Genomic DNA, 19,239 nt, shown 5'->3' on the forward strand with positions numbered 1-19,239 from the left:
GACTTTAAGGGTTAGGAGCTACGGTTAGTTTTAGGGTTAGGATCTAGGGTTAGGGGTAAGGTTAGGGTTAGAGTACAGGTTAGGGTTAGGATTTTGAATGGGACTGAATTGTGTGTCCCCACAAGGTTAGCTGTACAAGACTGTGTGTGTGTGTGTGTGTGTGTGTGTGTGTGTGTGTGTGTGTGTGTGTGTGTGTGTGTGTGTGTGTGTGTGTTTGTACACTGTAAAGGGGTTGCGGTGAATTTGACAGTAACTTTATAGGCAGCTCATTGGCAAGTGACTGTATTCCATATTACAGTACCAAAGCAAGTACTGTGTAATGGCACAGTACAATACCTTAGAATTTTACTGTAAAAACATCAATGCTCCCATAATACAACATACCAGTTAAATTTGTACAGCCCTTTCACAAATGGGTGCAACAGATACAGCCTCTTACAAGGCACACCTCAAAATATGTTAATGAGCCAGACACAACAATACTATACATCCACTTGTGGTCAAAACATTTTTGCCACTGTAAAAATACGGTACTGTATTCTGTGGGATGGAATTACAGTACCATTCGAAATACAGCCAATACCCCCCCCACCCCCACACACAAAATGTTCACATAATGCACCATCATTTACAGTATGCTGTGATCCAGTGGAGTTTGAGGCAGACAGTGTGGGTGTGTGTGTGTGTGTGTGTACCTTGAGCCAGGGGTGGTTGAGTGCCTCGTAGACAGTGATTCTCTCTGCAGGGTCCAGCATGAGCATCCGTCTCACCAGGTCTTTAGCGCTCTCTGAGATATGGCCCCATTGTCTGGGGTTTAACTGGAGAGACACACGCACACAGAGAGAGAGAAAAGCACACACACATTTTCAGGTGGGGTAAGGCTACTAATACCATAGGCACAGACTGGAATTTATTATTGTACACATCATTGTGGTGCCGTTTTGTAAATCAACTACTACCTTGTATTTGCCTCTGCAGATGGCTTCAAACAGGCGTTCCTTTGTGCCGTAGAAGGGCAGGCAGCCAGAGAGCAGGATGAAGAGGATGACACCACAGCCCCACACATCTACTGGCTTACCATAAGGCTCCCTCTTCACCACCTCTGGGGCCATGAAGTGGGGTGTTCCTACACGACCTGTAGGGAAGAGACAAAGGGTAGACACACATTCAGTCATACACACATGTGGACGAGTGGCCCTCCTCTGGGACTGTCACCTTGTCGTGGTGAAGGGGCTTATGTACCTCAACGACCTCTCAAGAGCTATGCCGGTGGGAGGTAACTCCCAGCAGGTCTAACCAAACCGGACAGGTCTAGGGCGAGGGATCAGACGAAGCACAGTCCGCCTATTGATCATGGAGCTTTACAAAGGAAAATTATCTACGACCACTGTAGATAACAGTGGGCACAGCTGCCCGGGAAGGGTTGTGAAGCTACTGGTAATTTACCACAGTTACCGGAATCTTTGGTTATTTTGGTAATTAACAGAAAATCTATGGCAATGTATTGTAATTTTTTGTATAATCTTATTTAATTACTTATTTTACATGTGAAAAGGCCACAGAGGGTCAGAGATAATTACAGACACCTGTGAAAATCTGAAGTACCCGTCTTGTGATAGATAGCATAAAATCCTTGAAAGTTATCAAAGATCTGGTAGTTTGAAAATTTCTAGTCACCCATTCAGTTGTTCAAAAACATATTTCCGAAAGCAAAACTATGGAAACACAACCTCACTAAAACCTTAGCCGAACAGACTACTCTAAAAGGGTGCCCATGAATCCCCTGGCCCAAACTCAACTGAAAGTCCAGGGGAAGAAGAGTCTTCTATAGCTCAAGTCAAGAATGAGAATTGGATGCTGGAATGTCAGAACATTTTACCAGACAGGAAAGCTGTCACAAATAGCTAGAGAGATGAGAAGATACAACCTGAGCATTGTTGAAGTCTGAAAGCAGATGGAACACCTTTGGGGAAATATCACAGGTGAAACCATCCTCATCCTCTGTGCTATGCTCTAACCAACTCAGCTGACTTCGAAGAGAAAAAGTTGCCTTCTATCAACAGATACAAGCAGTTATTCAAAAAGTACCCAAGAGAGACTGTGATCTAAATTGTACTGGTAGACATGAATGCCAAGATTGGAAAATAAAACGACAACTGGAGAAGCACAATTTTATTTCCCCTTTATTTAACCAGGTAGGCCAGTTGAGAACAAGTTCTCATTTACAACTGCGACCTGGCCAAGATAAAGCAAAGCAGTGCAACTAACAACAACAACACAGAGTTACACACGGGATGGATTGGAGATGCTTAATATGAGTCTGGACGGAGAGTTTACAGTCTAGCCAGACACCTAGGTATTCTAAGTCAGAACCGTCCACAGTAGTGTTGCTAGTCGGGCAGACGGATGCGGGCAGCGATCGGTTGAAGAGCATGCATTTAGTTTTACTAGCGTTTAAGGGCAATTGGAGGCCACGGAAGGAGTGTTGTATGGCATTGAAGCTTGTTTGGAGGTTTGTTAACACAGTGTCCAAAGGGCCAGATGTATACAGAATGGTGTCGTCTGCGTAGAGGTGGTTTAAGGAATCACCCGCAGCAAGAGCGACATCATTGATATATACAGAGAAAAGAGTCGGCCTGAGAATTGAACCCTGCGGTACCCCCATAGAAACTGTCAGAGGTCCGGACAACAGGCCCTCCGATTTGACACACTGAACTCTATCTGAGAAGTAGTTGGTGAACCAGGCGAGGCAGTCATTTCAGAAACCAAGGCTGTTGATTCTGCCAATAAGAATTCGGTGATTGACAGTGTTGAAAGCCTTGGCCAGGTCGATGAAAACGGCTGCACAGTATTGTCTTTTATCGATGGCGGTTATGATATCGTTTAGTACCTTGAGCGTGGCAGAGGTGCATCGGTGACCAGCTCGGGAACCGGATTGCACAGTGGAGAAGGTACAGTGGGATTCGAAGGCTTTAGAAAGGTTTTCTAAAGAGGGGGATGACCGCGGCAGCTTTCCAATCTTTAGGAATCTCAGACGATACTAAAGAGAGGTTGAACAGACTAGTAATAGGGGTTGCAACAATGGCGGCGCATAATTTTAGAAAGAGAGGGTCCAGATAGTCTAGCCCAGCTGATTTGTATGGGTCCAGGTTTTGCAGCTCTTTCAGAACATCTGCCATCTGGATTTGGGTGAAGGAGAAGCTGGGGAGGCTTGGGCAAGTAGCTGCGGGGGAGCTGTTGGGGTAGCCAGGAGGAAAGCATGGCCAGCCGTAGAGAAATGCTTGTTGAAATTCTCGATTATCGTGGATTTATCGGTGGTGACAGTGTTTCCTAACCTCAGTGCTGTGGGCAGCTGGGAGGAGGTGCCCCAAACAGTGTCCCAATTTTTTTTGGAGTCAGTGCTAGTGGGAAAAGACAAGTGACAGATGACACCTGGAAAGAAATAGAGGCAAGGAGGGAGACCAAACTCAAACTCAACTGGGAAATGGATGACACCAAGAGAGGAAGTCTGCAGCAGGAATATCGACATAGAAACAATGTGGTCAGAAAGAGGGAAAAGAAAGCACACAAGGAACCGCTTGCTAGCGAGGTGGAGGCAGCAGCCAAAGCAACAAAATTCCAAGGAGCTGTACAAGATCACCGGTCAGCTGGCTGGGAAGAACAGGAGCCGAAGCCATCCCATTAGAGATAAACGGGAAACCCTCTTACCAAAAAATCCCAAGAAATGGAGTGCTGGAGATAACACTTTGAGGAAATCCCAAACAAGCCTCCACCTGACTTAACCACAGTCATTGTGGCAGCAACAGCCCTGCAAACAACAATTATTTGCTAGGATGTCCCCGGAACATCACAAAATGATCACCTAAACTTGTCAGGAAGTTATCAAAACACTTAGTTTAGAAAATCTAAATTCAGCAATTGCATTATTCTCATATTACTCTGTAGGCTACTGACCTATTCAAAACTTCTTCTGGCATCTCACCATACATCTGTCAGTAGTTATTGAACTCAACCGGCAGGAGGTTTGTTTGCTGTGATTGAGTGGGGGGAAACAGCTGCAGGCAAGGTTCTGACAGATGTGTCTTGGTGGTGGCAAGAATTTCTTGCTGGACGAACCCACTTCTTGAGGAGAAAGCCCAAAAAACGAGGCCAAATCAGCAGTTCCCCTTTAAGTCAAGTAAGTCACAAGTGTGGACACATGAATGTGCACACACATGTTCACACACAGAATATCACTTCTTGTTTTTTCTGAACAGAATGTCATGTCTAATGAATATGAAAGAAGAAGTGGTCTTTCTTCTGGCTTCAAAAGTCACAAACTACCAAAGAAACTGTAACATTGTTGATATTCATATTCTACTGCAACTCTTTACTACGCTTCTGAGTGTGTGTTTTCAAGTTGAAGATATATGTCACATGCACACCTGAAGATGGCGTGGAAGAACATGGCTGACGTTTTACATTCTCCCAACCAATTGTGCATTTTTGTAAAAAAAAATTGCGTTTTGTGTAACTTATTTTTTAACTTATTGTGTGCATAATATTGCTGCTACCTTCTCTTATGACCGAAAAGAACTTCTAGACATCAGAAATACGATTACTCCCCGCGGACTGGAAGAAACTTTTTCCTTTAATGAGTCCGATGAGAAGGATATCCTGCTTCCACTGGAACAGGCCCAGATCCACACCTTTTGCGTGAATAAAAGACGCCGGAAAAGGGGACGTGGAGCAGCGACTCCTGAGAATCCGTAGGCGAGCGAGTAAACTCCCAATGCCTTCCATTCTTCTTGCTAACATGCAATCATTAGAAAATAAAATTGATGACCTACTATTAAGATTATCCTACCAACAGGACATTAAAAACTGTAACATCTTATGTTTTCCCGAGACGTGGCTGAACAAAGAAACGGACAACATACAGACATGGCCAAAAGTTTTGAGAATGACACAAATATTAATTTTCACAAAGTTTGCTGCTTCAGTGTCTTTAGATATTTTTGTCAGATGTTACCTTAAGTATAATTACAAGCATTTTATAAGTGTCAAAGGCTTTTATTGACAATTACATGAAGTTGATGCAAAGAGTCAATATTTGTAGTGTTGATCCTTCTTTTTCAAGATCTCTGCAATCCGCCCTGGCATGCTGTCAATTAACTTCTGGGCCACATCCTGACTGATGGCAGCCCATTCCTGCATAATCGATGCTTGGAGTTTGTCAGAATTTGTGGGTTTTTGTTTGTCCACCCGCCTCTTGAGAATTGACCATAAGTTCTCAATGGGATTAAGGTCTGGGGAGTTTCCTGGCCATGGACCCAAAATATCGATGTTTTGTTCCCCGAGCCACTTAGTTATCACTTTTGCCTTATGGCAAGGTGCTCCATCATGTTGGAAAAGGCATTGTTCGCCACCAAACTGTTCCTGGATGGTTGGGAGAAGTTGCTCTCGGAGGATGTGTTGGTACCATTCTTTATTCATGGCTGTTTTCTTAGGCAAAATTGTGAGTGAGCCCACTCCCTCGGCTGAGAAGCAACCCCACACATGAATGGTCTCAGGATGCTTTACTGTTGGCATGACACAGGACTGATGGTAGCGCTCACTTTGTCTTCTACGGACAAGCCTTTTTCCGGATGCCCCAAACAATTGGAAAGGGGATTCATCAGAGAAAATTACTTTACCCCAGTCCTCAGCAGTCCAATCCCTGTACCTTTTGCAGAATATCAGTCTGTTCCTGATATTTTTCCTGGAGAGAAGTGGCTTCTTTGCTGCCCTTCACACCAGGCCATCCTCCAAAAGTCTTCGCCTCACTGTGCGTGCAGATGCACTCACACCTGCCTGCTGCCATTCCTGAGCAAGCTCTGTACTGGTGGTGCCCTGATCCCGCAGCTGAATCAACTTTAGGAGACGGTCCTGGCACTTGCTGGACTTTCTTGGGCGCCCTGAAGCCTTCTTCACAATAATTGAACCGCTCTCCTTGAAGTTCTTGATAATCCGATAAATGGTTGATTTAGGTGCAATCTTACTGGCAGCAATATCCTTGCCTGTGAAGCCTTTTTTGTGCAAAGCAATGATGGCGGCACGTGTTCTCTTGCAGGTAACCATGGTTGACAGAGGACGAACAATGATTCCAAGCACCACCCTCCTTTTGAAGCTTCCAGTCTGTTATTCGAACTCAATCAGCATGACAGAGTGATCTCCAGCCTTGTCCTCGTCAACACTCACACCTGTGTTAACGAGAGAACCACTGACATGATGTCAGCTGGTCCTTTTGTGGCAGGGCTGAAATGCAGTGGAAATGTTTTTTGAGAATTCAGTTCATTTGCATGGCAAAGAGGGACTTCGCAATTAATTGCAATTCATCTGATCACTCTTCATAACATTCTGGAGTATATGCAAATTGCCATCATACAAACTGAGGCAGCAGACTTTGTGAAAATTAATATTTGTGTCATTCTCAAAACTTTTGGCCATGACTGTAGAGCTGGTGGGATTTTCTATGCACCGGCAGAACAGAGACGCTACCTCTGTTAAGACGAGGGGTGAGTGTGTGTGTCTTTTTGTCAATAACAGCTGGTGCGTGATGTCTAATATCAAAGAAGTCTCAAGGTATTACTCGCCTGAGGTAGAGTACATTATGATAAGCTGTCAACCACACTATCTACCAAGAGAGTTCTCATCTGTATTATTCGTAGCCGTCTATTTACCACCACAAAGTGAAGCTGGCACTAAGACCGCTCTCAACCAACTATAAGGCCATAAGCAAAGAAGAAAATGATTACCCAGAAGTGGCGTTCCTAGTGGCCGGGAACTTTAATGCAAGCAAACTTAAATCAGTTTTACCAAATTTTACCAGCATGTCACATGTGCAAGCAGGGGGGAAAAATCCTAGACCACCTTTACTCCACACACTGAGATGCATACAAAGCTCTCTCCCTCCCTCCATTTGGAAAATTTGACCACAATTCTATCCTCCTGATTCCTGCCTACAAGCAAAAACTAAAGCAGGAAGTACCAGTGACTCGCTCAATACGGAAGTGGTCAGATGACGCGGATGCTACACTACAGGACTGTTTTGCTAGCACAGACTGGAATATGTTCAGGGATTCATCCAATGGCATTGAGGAACACACCACCTCAGTCATCGGCTTCATCAATAAGTGCATCGATGACGTTGTCCCCACAGTGACTGTACATACATATCCCAACCAGAAACCATCGATTACAGGCAACATCCTCATCGAGCTAAAGGCTAGAGCTGCCGCTTTCAAGGGGCTGGAGACTAATCCGGACGCTTATAAGAAATCCCGCTATGCCCTCAGATGAACCATCAAACAAGCAAAGCGTCAATACAGGATTGAGATTGAATCCTACTACACCGGCTCTGACGTTCGTCGGATGTGGCAGGGCTTGAAAACTATTATGGACTACAAAGGGAAACCCAGACGCGAGCTGGCCAGTGACGCGAGCCTACCAGACGAGCTAAATGCCTTTTATGCTCGCTTCGAGGCAAGAAACACTGAAGCATGCACGAGAGCACCAGCTGTTCTGGATGACTATGTGATAATGCTCTCGGTAGCCGATGTGAACAAAACCTTTAAACAGGTCAACATTCACAAAGCCGCTGGGCCAGATGGATTACCAGGACATGTACTCAAAGCATGCGCGGACCAATGTCAGCGGGTCTTCACTGACATTTTCAACCTCTCCCTGACCGAGTCTGTAATACCTACATGTTTCAAGCAGACCACCATAGTCCCTGTGCCCAAGAAAGTGAAGGTAACCTGCCTAAATGATTACCGCCCCGTGGAACTCATGCCGGTAGCCATGAAGTGCTTTGAAAGGCTGGTCATGGCTCACATCAACAGCATCCTCCCGGACACCATAGACCCACTCCAATTTGCATACCACCCCAACAGATCCACAGATGACGCGATCTCAATCGCACTCCACACAGCCCTTTCTCACCTGTACAAAATGTACACCTATGTGAGAATGCTGTTCATCGACTACAGCTTAGCATTCAACACCATAGTGCCCCGGAATCTCATCACTAAGCTAAGGACTCTGGGACTAAACACCGCCCTCTGCAACTGGATCCTGGACTTCCTGACGGGCCGCACCCAGGTGGTAAGAGTAGGCAACAACACGTCTGCCACACTGATCCTTAACACTGCGGCTCGTCATGGATGTGAACTTAGTACCGTCCTGTATTCCCTGTTCACCCACGACTGCGTGGCCAAACACAATGCCAACACCATCATTAAGTTTGTTGACGACACAACAGTGGTAGGCCTGATCACCGACAACGATGAGACGGCCTATAGGAAGGAGGTCAGAGAACTGGCAGTGTGGTGCCAGGACAACAACCTCTCCCTCAATGTGAGCAACACAAAGGAGCTGATCGTGGACTACAGGAAAATGCGGGTCGAACAGGCCCCAATTAACATTGACGGGGCTGTAGTGGAGCGGGTCGAGAGTTTCAAGTTCCTTGGTGTCCACATCACCAACAACCTATCATGGACCAAACATACCAAGACAGTTGTTAAGAGGGCACGACAAAACCTTTTCCCCCTCAGGAGACTGAAAAAAATATGGCATGGGTCCTGAGATCCTCAAAAGGTTCTACAGCTGCACCATCGAGAGCATCCTGACCGGTTGCATTACCGCCTGGTATGGCAAGTGCTCTGTATGTGACCATAAGGCGCTACACAGGGTAATGCAAACGGCCCAGTACATCACTGGGGCCAAGCTTCCTGCCATCCAGGACCTATATAATAGGCGGTGTCAGAGGAAAGGCCTTAAAATTGTCAGAGACTCCAGTCACTGAAGTTATAGACTGTTTTCTCTGCTACTGCACGGCAAGCAGTACTGGAGCGCCGGAGCGCAAAAGGCTCCTCAACAGCTTCTACCCCCAAGCCATTAGACTGCTGAACAATTCATAAAAATCGCCACCGGACAATTTACATTGACCCCCCCCCCCCCGTACACTGCTACCTCTCGCTGTGTGTTTGTTACCTATGCAGTCACTTCACCCCCACCTACAAGATCACCTCAAATAGCCTGTACCCCTGCACACTGACTCGGTATCGGTGTCCCCTGTATATAGCCTCGTTATTCTTATTCTTAATGTGTTACTTTTTATTATTACGTTTTATTTTAGACTATTTGGTAAATATTTTCTTCTTGAACTGCACTGTTGGTTAAGGGCTTGTAAGTAAGCATTTCACGGTAAAGTTTACACTTGTATTCGGCGCATGTGGCAAATAAAGTTTGATTTGAAGTACAGTGAAATGCTTTACTTGCAACCCCCCCTCAACAAAGGAGATAAGAAAGGAAGAAAACAAAGACAGTGTAAGTTATATACAGGGTGAGTACCAGTACCAAATGTACAGTGTGCAAGGACACTGGAGTAGTCGAGGTAGATACAGTAGATACTAATACATACATGTAAACAGAAATAATAGTGACCAGGAGTAGGAAAGATAGATAGCAACAATTGTAATGGCAATCAATAATCAATTAACAGCAGCGTAATGGTAGTAATACATCTAATCAATAATAATTTTAGCAGCAGTGTAGGTGTGAGGGGTTGTGTGCGTGTGGTGGAAGCAGTGGTGGAAAAAGTACTCAATTGTAATACTTGAGTAAAAGTAAAGATACCTTAAAAGAAAATGACACAAGTAAAAGTGAAAGCCACCCAGTAAAATGCTACTTGAGTAAAAGTCTAAAACTATGATTTTAAATCTACTTAAGTATCAAAAGCAAATGTAATCACTAAAATCTACTTAAGTATCTAAAGTGAAAGTATAAATCATTTCAAATTCCTTCAAATTACAGACGGTAGGCAATTAAGGTCACAGTTATGAAAACTTAGGGACACTAAAGAAGCTTTTCTACTGACTCTGAAAAACACCAAAAGAAAGATGCCCAGGGTCCCTGCTCATTTGCGTGTACGTGCCTTAGGTATGCTGCAAGGAGGCATGGGCAATAAATTGTGGCCAGGGCAATAAATTGCAATGTCCGTACTGTGAGACGCCTAAGACATCGCTATCGGGAGACAGGACGGACAGCTGATCGTCCTCGCAGTGGAAGACCACGTGTAACAACACCTGCTCAGGATCGGTACATCCGAACATCACACCTGCGGGGCAGGTACAGGATGGCAACAACAACTGCCCGAGTTACACCAGGAACGCACAATCCCTCCATCAGTGCTCAGACTGTACGCAATAGGCTGAGACAGGATGGACTGAGGGCTTGTAGGCCTGTTGTAAAGTAGGTCCTCACCAGACATCACCGCCAACAACGTCGCCTATAGGCACAAACCCACCGTCACGGGACCAGACAGGACCGGCAAAAAGTGCTCTTCACTGACGAGTCACGGTTTTGTCTCACCAGGGGTGATGGTCGGATTCGCGTTTATCGTCGAAGGAATCAGCGTTACACCGAGGCCTGTACTCTGGAGCGGGATCGATTTGGAGGTGGAGGGTCCTTCATGGTCTGGGGCGGTGTGGCACAGCATCATCGGATTGAGCTTGCTGTCATTGCAGGCAATCTCAACGCTGTGCGTTACAGGGAAGTTATCCTCCTCCCTCACGTGGTACCCTTCCTGCTGGCTCATCCTGACATGACCCTCCAGCATGACAATGCCACCAGCCATACTGCTCGTTTTGTGCGTGATTTCCTGCAAGACAGGAATGTCAGTGTTCTGCCATGGCCAGCAAAGAGCCCGGATCTCAATCCCATTGAGCGCGTCTGGGACCTGTTGGATTGGAGAGTGAGGGCTAGGGCCATTCCCCCCAGAAATGTCCGGGAACTTACAGGTTCCTTTGTGGAAGAGTGGGATAACATCTCAGCAAGAATTGGCACATCTGGTGAAGTCCATGAGGAGGAGATGCACTGCAGTACTTAATGCAGCTGGTGGCCACATCAGATACTGACTGTTACTTTTGATTTTGACCCCCCTTTGTTCAGGGACACATTATTCCATTTCTGTTAGTCACATGTCTGTGGAACTTGTTCAGTTTATGTCTCAGTTGTTGAATCTTATGTTCATACAAATATTTACACATGTTAAGTTTGCTGAAAATAAACAAGTTTACATTGTGGCATTTCTCTTCCATTTCAAAGATGATAAAAAAAGCATGTTTTTTTCTGTGTATTATCTTTTACCAGATCTAATGTGTTATATTCTCCTACATTCATTTCACATTTGTGTTTAGTGAGTCTGCCAGATCAGAGGCAGTAGGGATGACCAGTGATGTTCTCTTGACAAGTGCGTGAATTGTACCATTTGGTGTGTGAATTGTACCATTTTCCTGTCCTGCTAAGCGTTCAGAATATACTTTTGAGTACTTTTGAGTACTATACGAGTACTTTTGGGTGTCAGGGAGAATGTATGGAGTAAAAAGTACATTATTTTCTTTAGGAATGTATGGAAGTAAAAGTTTAAAAAGTAAAGTACAGATACCCCCAAAAAACTACTTAAGTAGTTCTTCAAAGTATTTTTACTTAAGTACTTTACACCACTGGGTGTAAGCATGTGGTAATTAGTAATGCGTCTGTGAGTGAGGGTGTGTGTATGTGAGTAGGTGTGTGTGAGTAAGAGTGGCGGTGAGTGGGTAGAGGCCTGTGGATGGGCATAGAGTCAGTGTGGAAAGTCTGTGGGAGAGGGAGAGCAGTAGTTATTAGCCATTTAACAGCCTTATAGCCAGGGGATAGAAGTTGTTTAGGAGTCTGTTGGACTGAGCCTTGATGCACCGGTACTGCCTGCTGGATGGGAACATGGTGAACAGTCCTGTGTGGCTGGAGTCTTTGGCAATTTTTTTGTGTGTGCTAACATGATTCACCAGACACAGTCAGGTCTAATTCCTATTTTAAGGTCAGGCCATGTACATAGGTGTGTAGTTTCAACGCCCTGTTACAACACACGTGTCAGCATTGTTGGTTATGGGCTTGTAAGTAAGCATTTCACTGTAAGGTCTACATGTATTTGGCTCATGTGACAAATACAATTTGATTTGTTAGTAAGAGGAAATTTGATTATTGGGTCAAACCAATGTGTGACGAAAGCTGATAGCTGATGTGTCAAAAACATGAGTAATGCATTACAATGCATCAGGGATGAAGATATATATCTATTCCTCCCTGATTTAGGGTGAATGGATAGCACTGGGGAGCATAGTTTGTTGGTTTATCTTGTCTGCTGTGAAAACACTCATTCAAATGAAATGTTAACCTAACAATTCATCCATACATCTGGTACCCTACATGTGGCATTACCCTTGGAGCGACTGAACACACTGTGTTTCTCGGTTGCTCATTAAGAACAACTTGATTTAAGTCTTGGTGTGGTTCAATGTGACAGTTACTGATACAGTATATCACAAAAGTGAGTACACCCCTCACATTTTTGTAAATATTTGAGTATATCTTTTCATGTGACAACACTGAAGAAATGACACTTTGCTACAATGTGAAGTAGTGAGTGTACAGCTTGTATAACAGTGTAAATTTGCTGTCCCCTCAAAATAACTCAACACACAGGCATTAATGTCTAAACCGCTGGCAACAAAAGTGAGTACACCCCTAAGTGAAAATGTCCAAATTGGGCCAAAAGTGTCAATATTTTGTGTGGCCACCATCATTTTCCAGCACTGCCTTAACCCTCTTGGGCATGGAGTACACCAGAGCTTCACAGATTGCCACTGGAGTCCTCTTCCACTCCTCCATGACGATATCACGGAGCTGGTGGATGTTAGAGACCTTGCACTCCTCCACCTTCCATTTGAGGATGCCCCACAGATGCTCAATAGGGTTTAGGTCTGGAGACATGGTTGGACAGTCCATCACCTTTACTTTCAGCTTCTCTAGCAAGGCTGTGGAATTCTAGGTGGTGTGTTTGGTGTCGTTATTGTCTTGGAATACTGCACTGCGGCCCAGTCTCCGAAGGGAGGGGATCATACTCTGCTTCCGTATGTCACAGTACATGTTGTCATTCAAGGTTCCCTCAATGAACTGTAGCTCCCCAGTGACGGCAGCACTCATGCAGCCCCAGACCATGACACTCCCACCACCATGCTTGACTGTAGGCAAGACACACTTGTCTTTGTACTCCTCACCTGGTTGCCGCCACACACCATCTGAACCAAATAAGTTTATCTTGGTCTCATCAGACCACAGGACATGGTTCCAGTAATCCATGTCCTTAGTCTGCTTGTCTTCAGCAAACTGTTTGCGGGCTTTCTTGTGCATCATTTTTAGAAGAGGCTTCCTTCTGGGACGACAGCCATGCAGACCAATTTGATGCAGTATACGGCGTATGGTCTGAGCACTGACAGGCTGACCCCCAACCCCTTCAACCTCTGCAGCAATGCTGGCAGCAATCATACGTCTATTTCCCAAAGACAACCTCTGGATATGACGTTGAGCACGTGCACTCAACTTCTTTGGTCGACCATGGCGAGGCCTGTTCTGAGTGGAACCTGTCCAGTTAAACCGCTGTATGGTCTTGGCCACCGTGCTGCAGCTCATTTTCAGAGTCTTGTCAATCTTCTTATAGCCCAGGCCATCTTTATGTAGAGCACAGGTGTCAAACTCATTCCACGGAGGGCCGAGTGTCTGCGGGTTTTCGCTCCACCCTTGTACTTGATTGATGAATTAACATCACTAATTAGTTAGGAACTCCCCACACCTGGTTGTCTAGGGCTTTATTGAAAGGAAAGACCAAAAACCTGCAGACACAAGGCCCTCCGTGGAATGAGTTTGACACCCCTGATGTAGAGCAACAATTATTTTTTTTCAGATCCTCAGAGAGTTCTTTGCCATGAGGTGCCATGTTAAACTTCCAGTGACCAGTCAGTATGAGGGAGTGTGAGAGCGATGACACCAAATTTAACACACCTGCTCCCCATTCACACCTGAGACCTTGTAACACTAACGAGTCACATGACACCGGGGAGGGAAAATGGCTAATTGGGCCCAATTTGGACATTTTCACTTAGGGGTGTACTCACTTTTGTTGCCAGTGGTTTAGACATTAATGCCTGTGTGTTGAGTTATTTTGAGGGGACAGCAAATTTACACTGTTATACAAGCTGTACACTCACTACTTTACATTGTAGCAAAGTGTAATTTCTTCAGTGTTGTCACATGAAAAGATATACTCAAATATTTACAAAAATGTGAGGGGTGTACTCACTTTTGTGATATACTGTATATGAGGAACCATAGGAACAAAGCCAGTATTACTTCTTCAAAATATTCTGAATGAATCTAATTTAAGAAATCTGTAAATCATTTTAACGTTTTCGCCGAGGAGGTTTTAGCCATGCAATTTTACATCTAGCTAAGGTGTTTGCTGCAGTATTTCTCAAATAAAAAATGTGAGACCTGTTGTCTTATGTAAACAAAGTCTGATCCTCTGCGCTGATGGGCAGGTTTGTCTCACTGTCTGTGTGTTCTGCGGTAGGATTGGATAGAGTGCAACAACTGCAGCTGTGTATCCTATGTTTGTGGGTAAGAGAGCATTGTCGAAATCAAAACCAAACCTTCAAGTCATGACAAACTCACTTACAAAAGACAGTTTTGGGGGGAAAAACTGACTTTATGAACAAAATGAACCTGTTTTCAATGTAGTAAATTTTGACACTAGAATAAATGTTTCTGACTAATAACGATGCCACATAGAAAACAGCCTATCAGATCAGTTGTTTATTGCCTTCAGTTGAGCTTTAAGGGGATAGTTGACCCCAGAAATCTAAGTCTGTCCAATTAAATGGTGCCAATCTTTCCCAATTATTTGATTGTATTATTAATTAACTATTTGAATGTATGAATAGCAGAAACAAGCTGATTGCAGGTACTAGTTACAAGTACCGACAACAGTACGTTGATAAAAGTTGTATCCTTCCTGTGTGAGAGCGCAAAGTGAGAAGAGAGCAGCGACGCTCCAATAGCCACACTAGCATACCACATGGAATGAAGCAGAATGTCCTGGCTATGCATTCTAAATGGTATACTAGTGTAGATATTGGAACATAAATTCAATATAGCCTCTTTTCCAATATCCATAGTAGGATACCATTTAGAATGCATGGCCAGTACATTCTGCTTCATTCCAGGTGGTATTCTAGTGTGGATATTGGACGGAGCCTGACAGCCAGTCCCAATTCAGATCTGCAAACATCTGAGTGATGCACAGGGACATTCCCAGCATGCAATGTGTTGTGTACCTCCAGCCACCAGTCCTGACTCTCCCAGTTGGATGGCCACGCCGAACCCTCCCAGCTTCACTGGAGCGCTGTTCTCTTTAGACGCCAGGAGGACACAGTGGGGCTGGAGGACAAAGGGAAAGAAAGAAAGAGTGGGGAAGGGAGAGAGAGAACAATATATTACATTCTTGATTAAATAGCTAGTATAATATTTAAACTGCATCCAATGGCTTATCATAGTGATCTACGCTTTATTATAGGCAATAGGTTCAGTAAACATGATTGCATTCTGTATCAGAAAGTAGGCTGGCCCTCGCTTAAGTCTCGTAGATAATGCACTGCTCTCTTTTTGTTTATAAAGCCCAATTGTGCAAACTTCCGCCATATTTTACTTTACTTTAAATTACAGACATACGAGCCACCAGACCTGATCACAGGGATGGCTAACTAGAGGTCCCGTTGACCACTACAGAATTAGGGGAATCAGATTTTTTTGGGGCGCTCCGTATATGGAATGATCTGCAGATGCTCTGGCGCCTCTAGGGCAGTTCAAGTTGTCAATGAAGGACCTCATCGTTGAAGAATGTGTTTGTTCTTAAATTGCTTATAGTATGGTATGTTTGTATTGTGCTGTATGTTCACATATTGTACATTTTATAAATTGTGTTCATGAAGGGTTCCCTTGAAAAAGAGGCCTTGGTTAAATAAAATAAGTAATTGTGCACACAATCCAGAAAATTGCCTTTGACTTCACAATGATGCTTAAAGACACACATAGCGACCTCAGAAGGATGTTATATTTTAAACCATTAAAGGAGACACCCACCAATAAAATATAATCTAAATACAAGACACACCCTCACCCTCCACTACAGTGGAAAGTCAGACATAATATTGTACATCGGGAAGCAAAGAAAAAAGTGTGAGCAAATGAGAAGCTGTCTAGGTATAGGATCTAGGTATAGGACTTGCTAAGAATTCCGTCAGCTCTTGTCAAGCTGTAAGCAGAATCTGCAAGTGTATCTGTAGGGTTAACATTTCACTTCCAATAAAATAGTCTTTTTCAATATAAGCATATTAAAACAACAACATAATCATAAACACTGCAAAACACCCTGGTAAATCCATTATCCCTCCACCCTGTGTCTGACACACCACAGGAGTCAGTAGTCTGTGTGTGTGTGTGTGTGTGTGTGTGTCTACCTAACTAAATCCTTTGAGTATGTACACTACATGACCAGAAGTATGTGGACAACTGCTGTTCGAACATCTCTTTCCAAAATCATGGGCATTAATATAGAGTTGGTCCCCCCTTTGCTGCTATAACAGCCTCCACTCTTCTGGGAAGGCTTTCCACTAGATGTCGGAACATTGCTGTGGGGACTTGCTTCCATTCAGCCACAAGCATTAGTGAGGTTGGGCACTGATGTTGGGCGATTAGGCCTGGCTCGCAGTCGGTGTTCCAATTCATCCCAAAGGTGTTCGATGGGGTTGAGCTCAGGGCTCTGTGCAGGCCAGTCAAGTTCTTCCACACCGATCTCGAAAATGTCTGTATCGGCCTTGCTTTGTGCACTTGGGCATTGTCATGCAGAAACAGGAAAGGGCCTTCCCCAAACTGTTGCCAGAAAGTTGGAAGCACTGAATCGTCTAGAATGTCATTGTATGCTGTAGCGTTAAGATTTCCCTTCACTGGAACTAAGGCCCAGGCCAGGCCCCAACCATTATTCCACCTCCACCAAACTTTACAGTTCGCATTATGCATTGGGGCAGGTAGCGTTCTCCTGGCATCCACCAAACCCAGATTTGTCCATCGGACTGCCAGATGGTGCAGCGTGATTCATCACTCCAGAGAGCGCGTTTCCACTGCTCAAATTGCGGCGAGCTTTACACCACTCCAGCCGACACTTGGCATTGCGCATGGTGATCTTAGGCTTGTGTGAGGCTGCTCGGCCATGGAAACCCATTTAATGACGCAGTTCTTCTTGCTTCCAGAGGCAGTTTGGAACTCAGTGAGTGTTGCAACCAAGGACAGACGATTTTTACGCGCTTCGTTCTTCAGCGCTCAGTGGTCCCTTTCTGTGAGTTTGTGTGGCCTACCACTTCACGGCTGAGCCGTTGTTGCTCCTAGACGTTTCCACTTCACAATAACAGAATTTACGGTTGACCGGGGCAGCTCTAGCAGGGCAGGAATTTGACAAACTGACTTGTTGGAAAGGTGGCATCCTATAACTGTGCCATTGTTGAGAGTCACTGAGCTCTTCGGTAAGGCCATTCTACTGCAGTTCTTCTTGCTTCCAGAGGCAGTTTGGAACTCAGTGAGTGTTGCAACCAAGGACAGACGATTTTTACGCGCTTCGTTCTTCAGCGCTCAGTGGTCCCTTTCTGTGAGTTTGTGTGGCCTACCACTTCACGGCTGAGCCGTTGTTGCTCCTAGACATTTCCACTTCACAATAACAGAATTTACGGTTGACCGGGGCAGCTCTAGCAGGGCAGGAATTTGACAAACTGACTTGTTGGAAAGGTGGCATCCTATAACTGTGCCATTGTTGATAGTCACTGAGCTCTTCGGTAAGGCCATTCTACTGCCACTGTTTGTCTATCGAGATTCCATGGCCGTGTGAACGATTTTCTACACCTGTCAGCAACATGGGGGGAATAACAGATTTTTCTCTACTTCTCAAATTAGGGGTGTCCACATACTTTTGTATATATTGTGTATGTGTGTGTGTGTCAAAATTACTATGGTCTGGGTAGGGCTACAGCCATGAAAACATCATTACAGAAACCTACACATCAAAGACAGTTTGAAGACTTGCTCCAATGAATCGCTGACACATACATGTGTAAATCTGTTAACAAGAGTTGTACATGACGCCACCACCACAACAGACTTGTATTTTTCTCTTTAAAAGACAAGTTCCTGTCTCATTCTGAACACATTCTGAAGTTACTTTTGTCTCCATCTATTACTAGTTTTCAGTTTTTCCCAAAATGCTGGGTTGGGCCAAGGGTTAGGCCGAAGATAGTTCTCCTGAGTGGTAAATTAAAACTGGGTTGAAGCTTGAACCATAGTGGCTACAGATTTTTTTTTTTGACAACCTAATAAAAATGAGAAAGCCTGTACATGGGTCAACCGCTGTCCTATATAAGTAACATGTATACTTCAGGTATGCTACATAATCAGTGTATACATTTTATAAATTGTGTTCATGCTCTGTGGTCCTAGCGGTTGCTCAAGCATGTGTAATCAGCAGTGGGCTGGGCCCTGTGTGTGTGTGTGTGTGTGTGTGTGTGTGTGTGTGTGTGTGTGTGTGTGTGTGTGTGTGTGTGTGTGTGTGTGTGTGTGTGTGTGTGTGTGTGTGTGTGTGTGTGTGTGTGTGTGTGTGTGTGTGTGTGTGTGTGTGTGTGTGTGTGTGTGTGTGTGTGTGTGCGTGAGTGAGTAACAGTGTGCGCACGCTCTGCCCTGTCTCTCGGTCTCTGTGGTTTAAAGCTGTAGTCAACCCCCCCCCTTTTTCCTTTAAGTTTTCTCAGTTAAGACTCATCAGATTCTGTACTTTGGCATTTCACAGCTTCCGAGAGTAGATCACAGCTGAAGGGAATGCAGAGAAGGAGAGGAAAGAGAGAGAAAGTGAGAGAAGAGGGGAGAGAGAGCTTTTACGACCTGTTAGTCACAGTTCTCCAGAGAATAGTTGAAGTCGTAGAAAGGCAGATACTGAGAACCTAGAGACCTGGAACCTTCATCTACAGGCATCTATATAGGGCAGCTCCAACTTTCTATGAAACGGGGAGAAAAGCTGGAGCAAAACAGACTGGATTAAGAAAATACAATTTATGCTAAAACAGAACTACAAATCTGAGAGACAAAGAGAATGAAAGAGAGGGAGAGAGAAAGAAAAAAGGAGAGTTTTTATTCTCTTTTGCCACACAAGCACATTCACAAAGAGTGAAGAGAAACAACATCTCCTATGGTCACAATTCACAGGGTGAGTACAGTGTGTATTCAATGAAAAGCTGTTTCCAGATTAAGGGT

The 19,239-nt window shown here is 44.6% G+C and overlaps 1 protein-coding gene across 17 annotated transcripts in view; it reads right to left on the reverse strand.

Moving 5' to 3' along the window:
* The window catches only part of caska (calcium/calmodulin-dependent serine protein kinase a), a 208,365-nt gene that overhangs the window by 44,347 nt on the left and 144,779 nt on the right, over window positions 1-19,239 (reverse strand). For 9 of the 17 annotated variants that reach the window (XM_055870317.1, XM_055870307.1, XM_055870322.1 and 6 more), the window contains exons 6-8: window positions 15,231-15,333; window positions 960-1,135; window positions 696-818 (exon numbers count right to left, since the gene is read on the reverse strand). In XM_055870317.1, the coding sequence (XP_055726292.1) occupies window positions 696-818; window positions 960-1,135; window positions 15,231-15,333 (402 nt within the window). Of the gene's footprint in view, window positions 1-695; window positions 819-956; window positions 1,136-15,230; window positions 15,334-19,239 lie in introns of all 17 variants that reach the window. The other 8 variants (XM_055870309.1, XM_055870313.1, XM_055870308.1 and 5 more) reach the window with 1 other exon arrangement.

This window comes from Salvelinus fontinalis, chromosome 19, assembly GCF_029448725.1.
Source record: "Salvelinus fontinalis isolate EN_2023a chromosome 19, ASM2944872v1, whole genome shotgun sequence".
NCBI classification, from domain to species: domain Eukaryota; kingdom Metazoa; phylum Chordata; class Actinopteri; order Salmoniformes; family Salmonidae; genus Salvelinus; species Salvelinus fontinalis.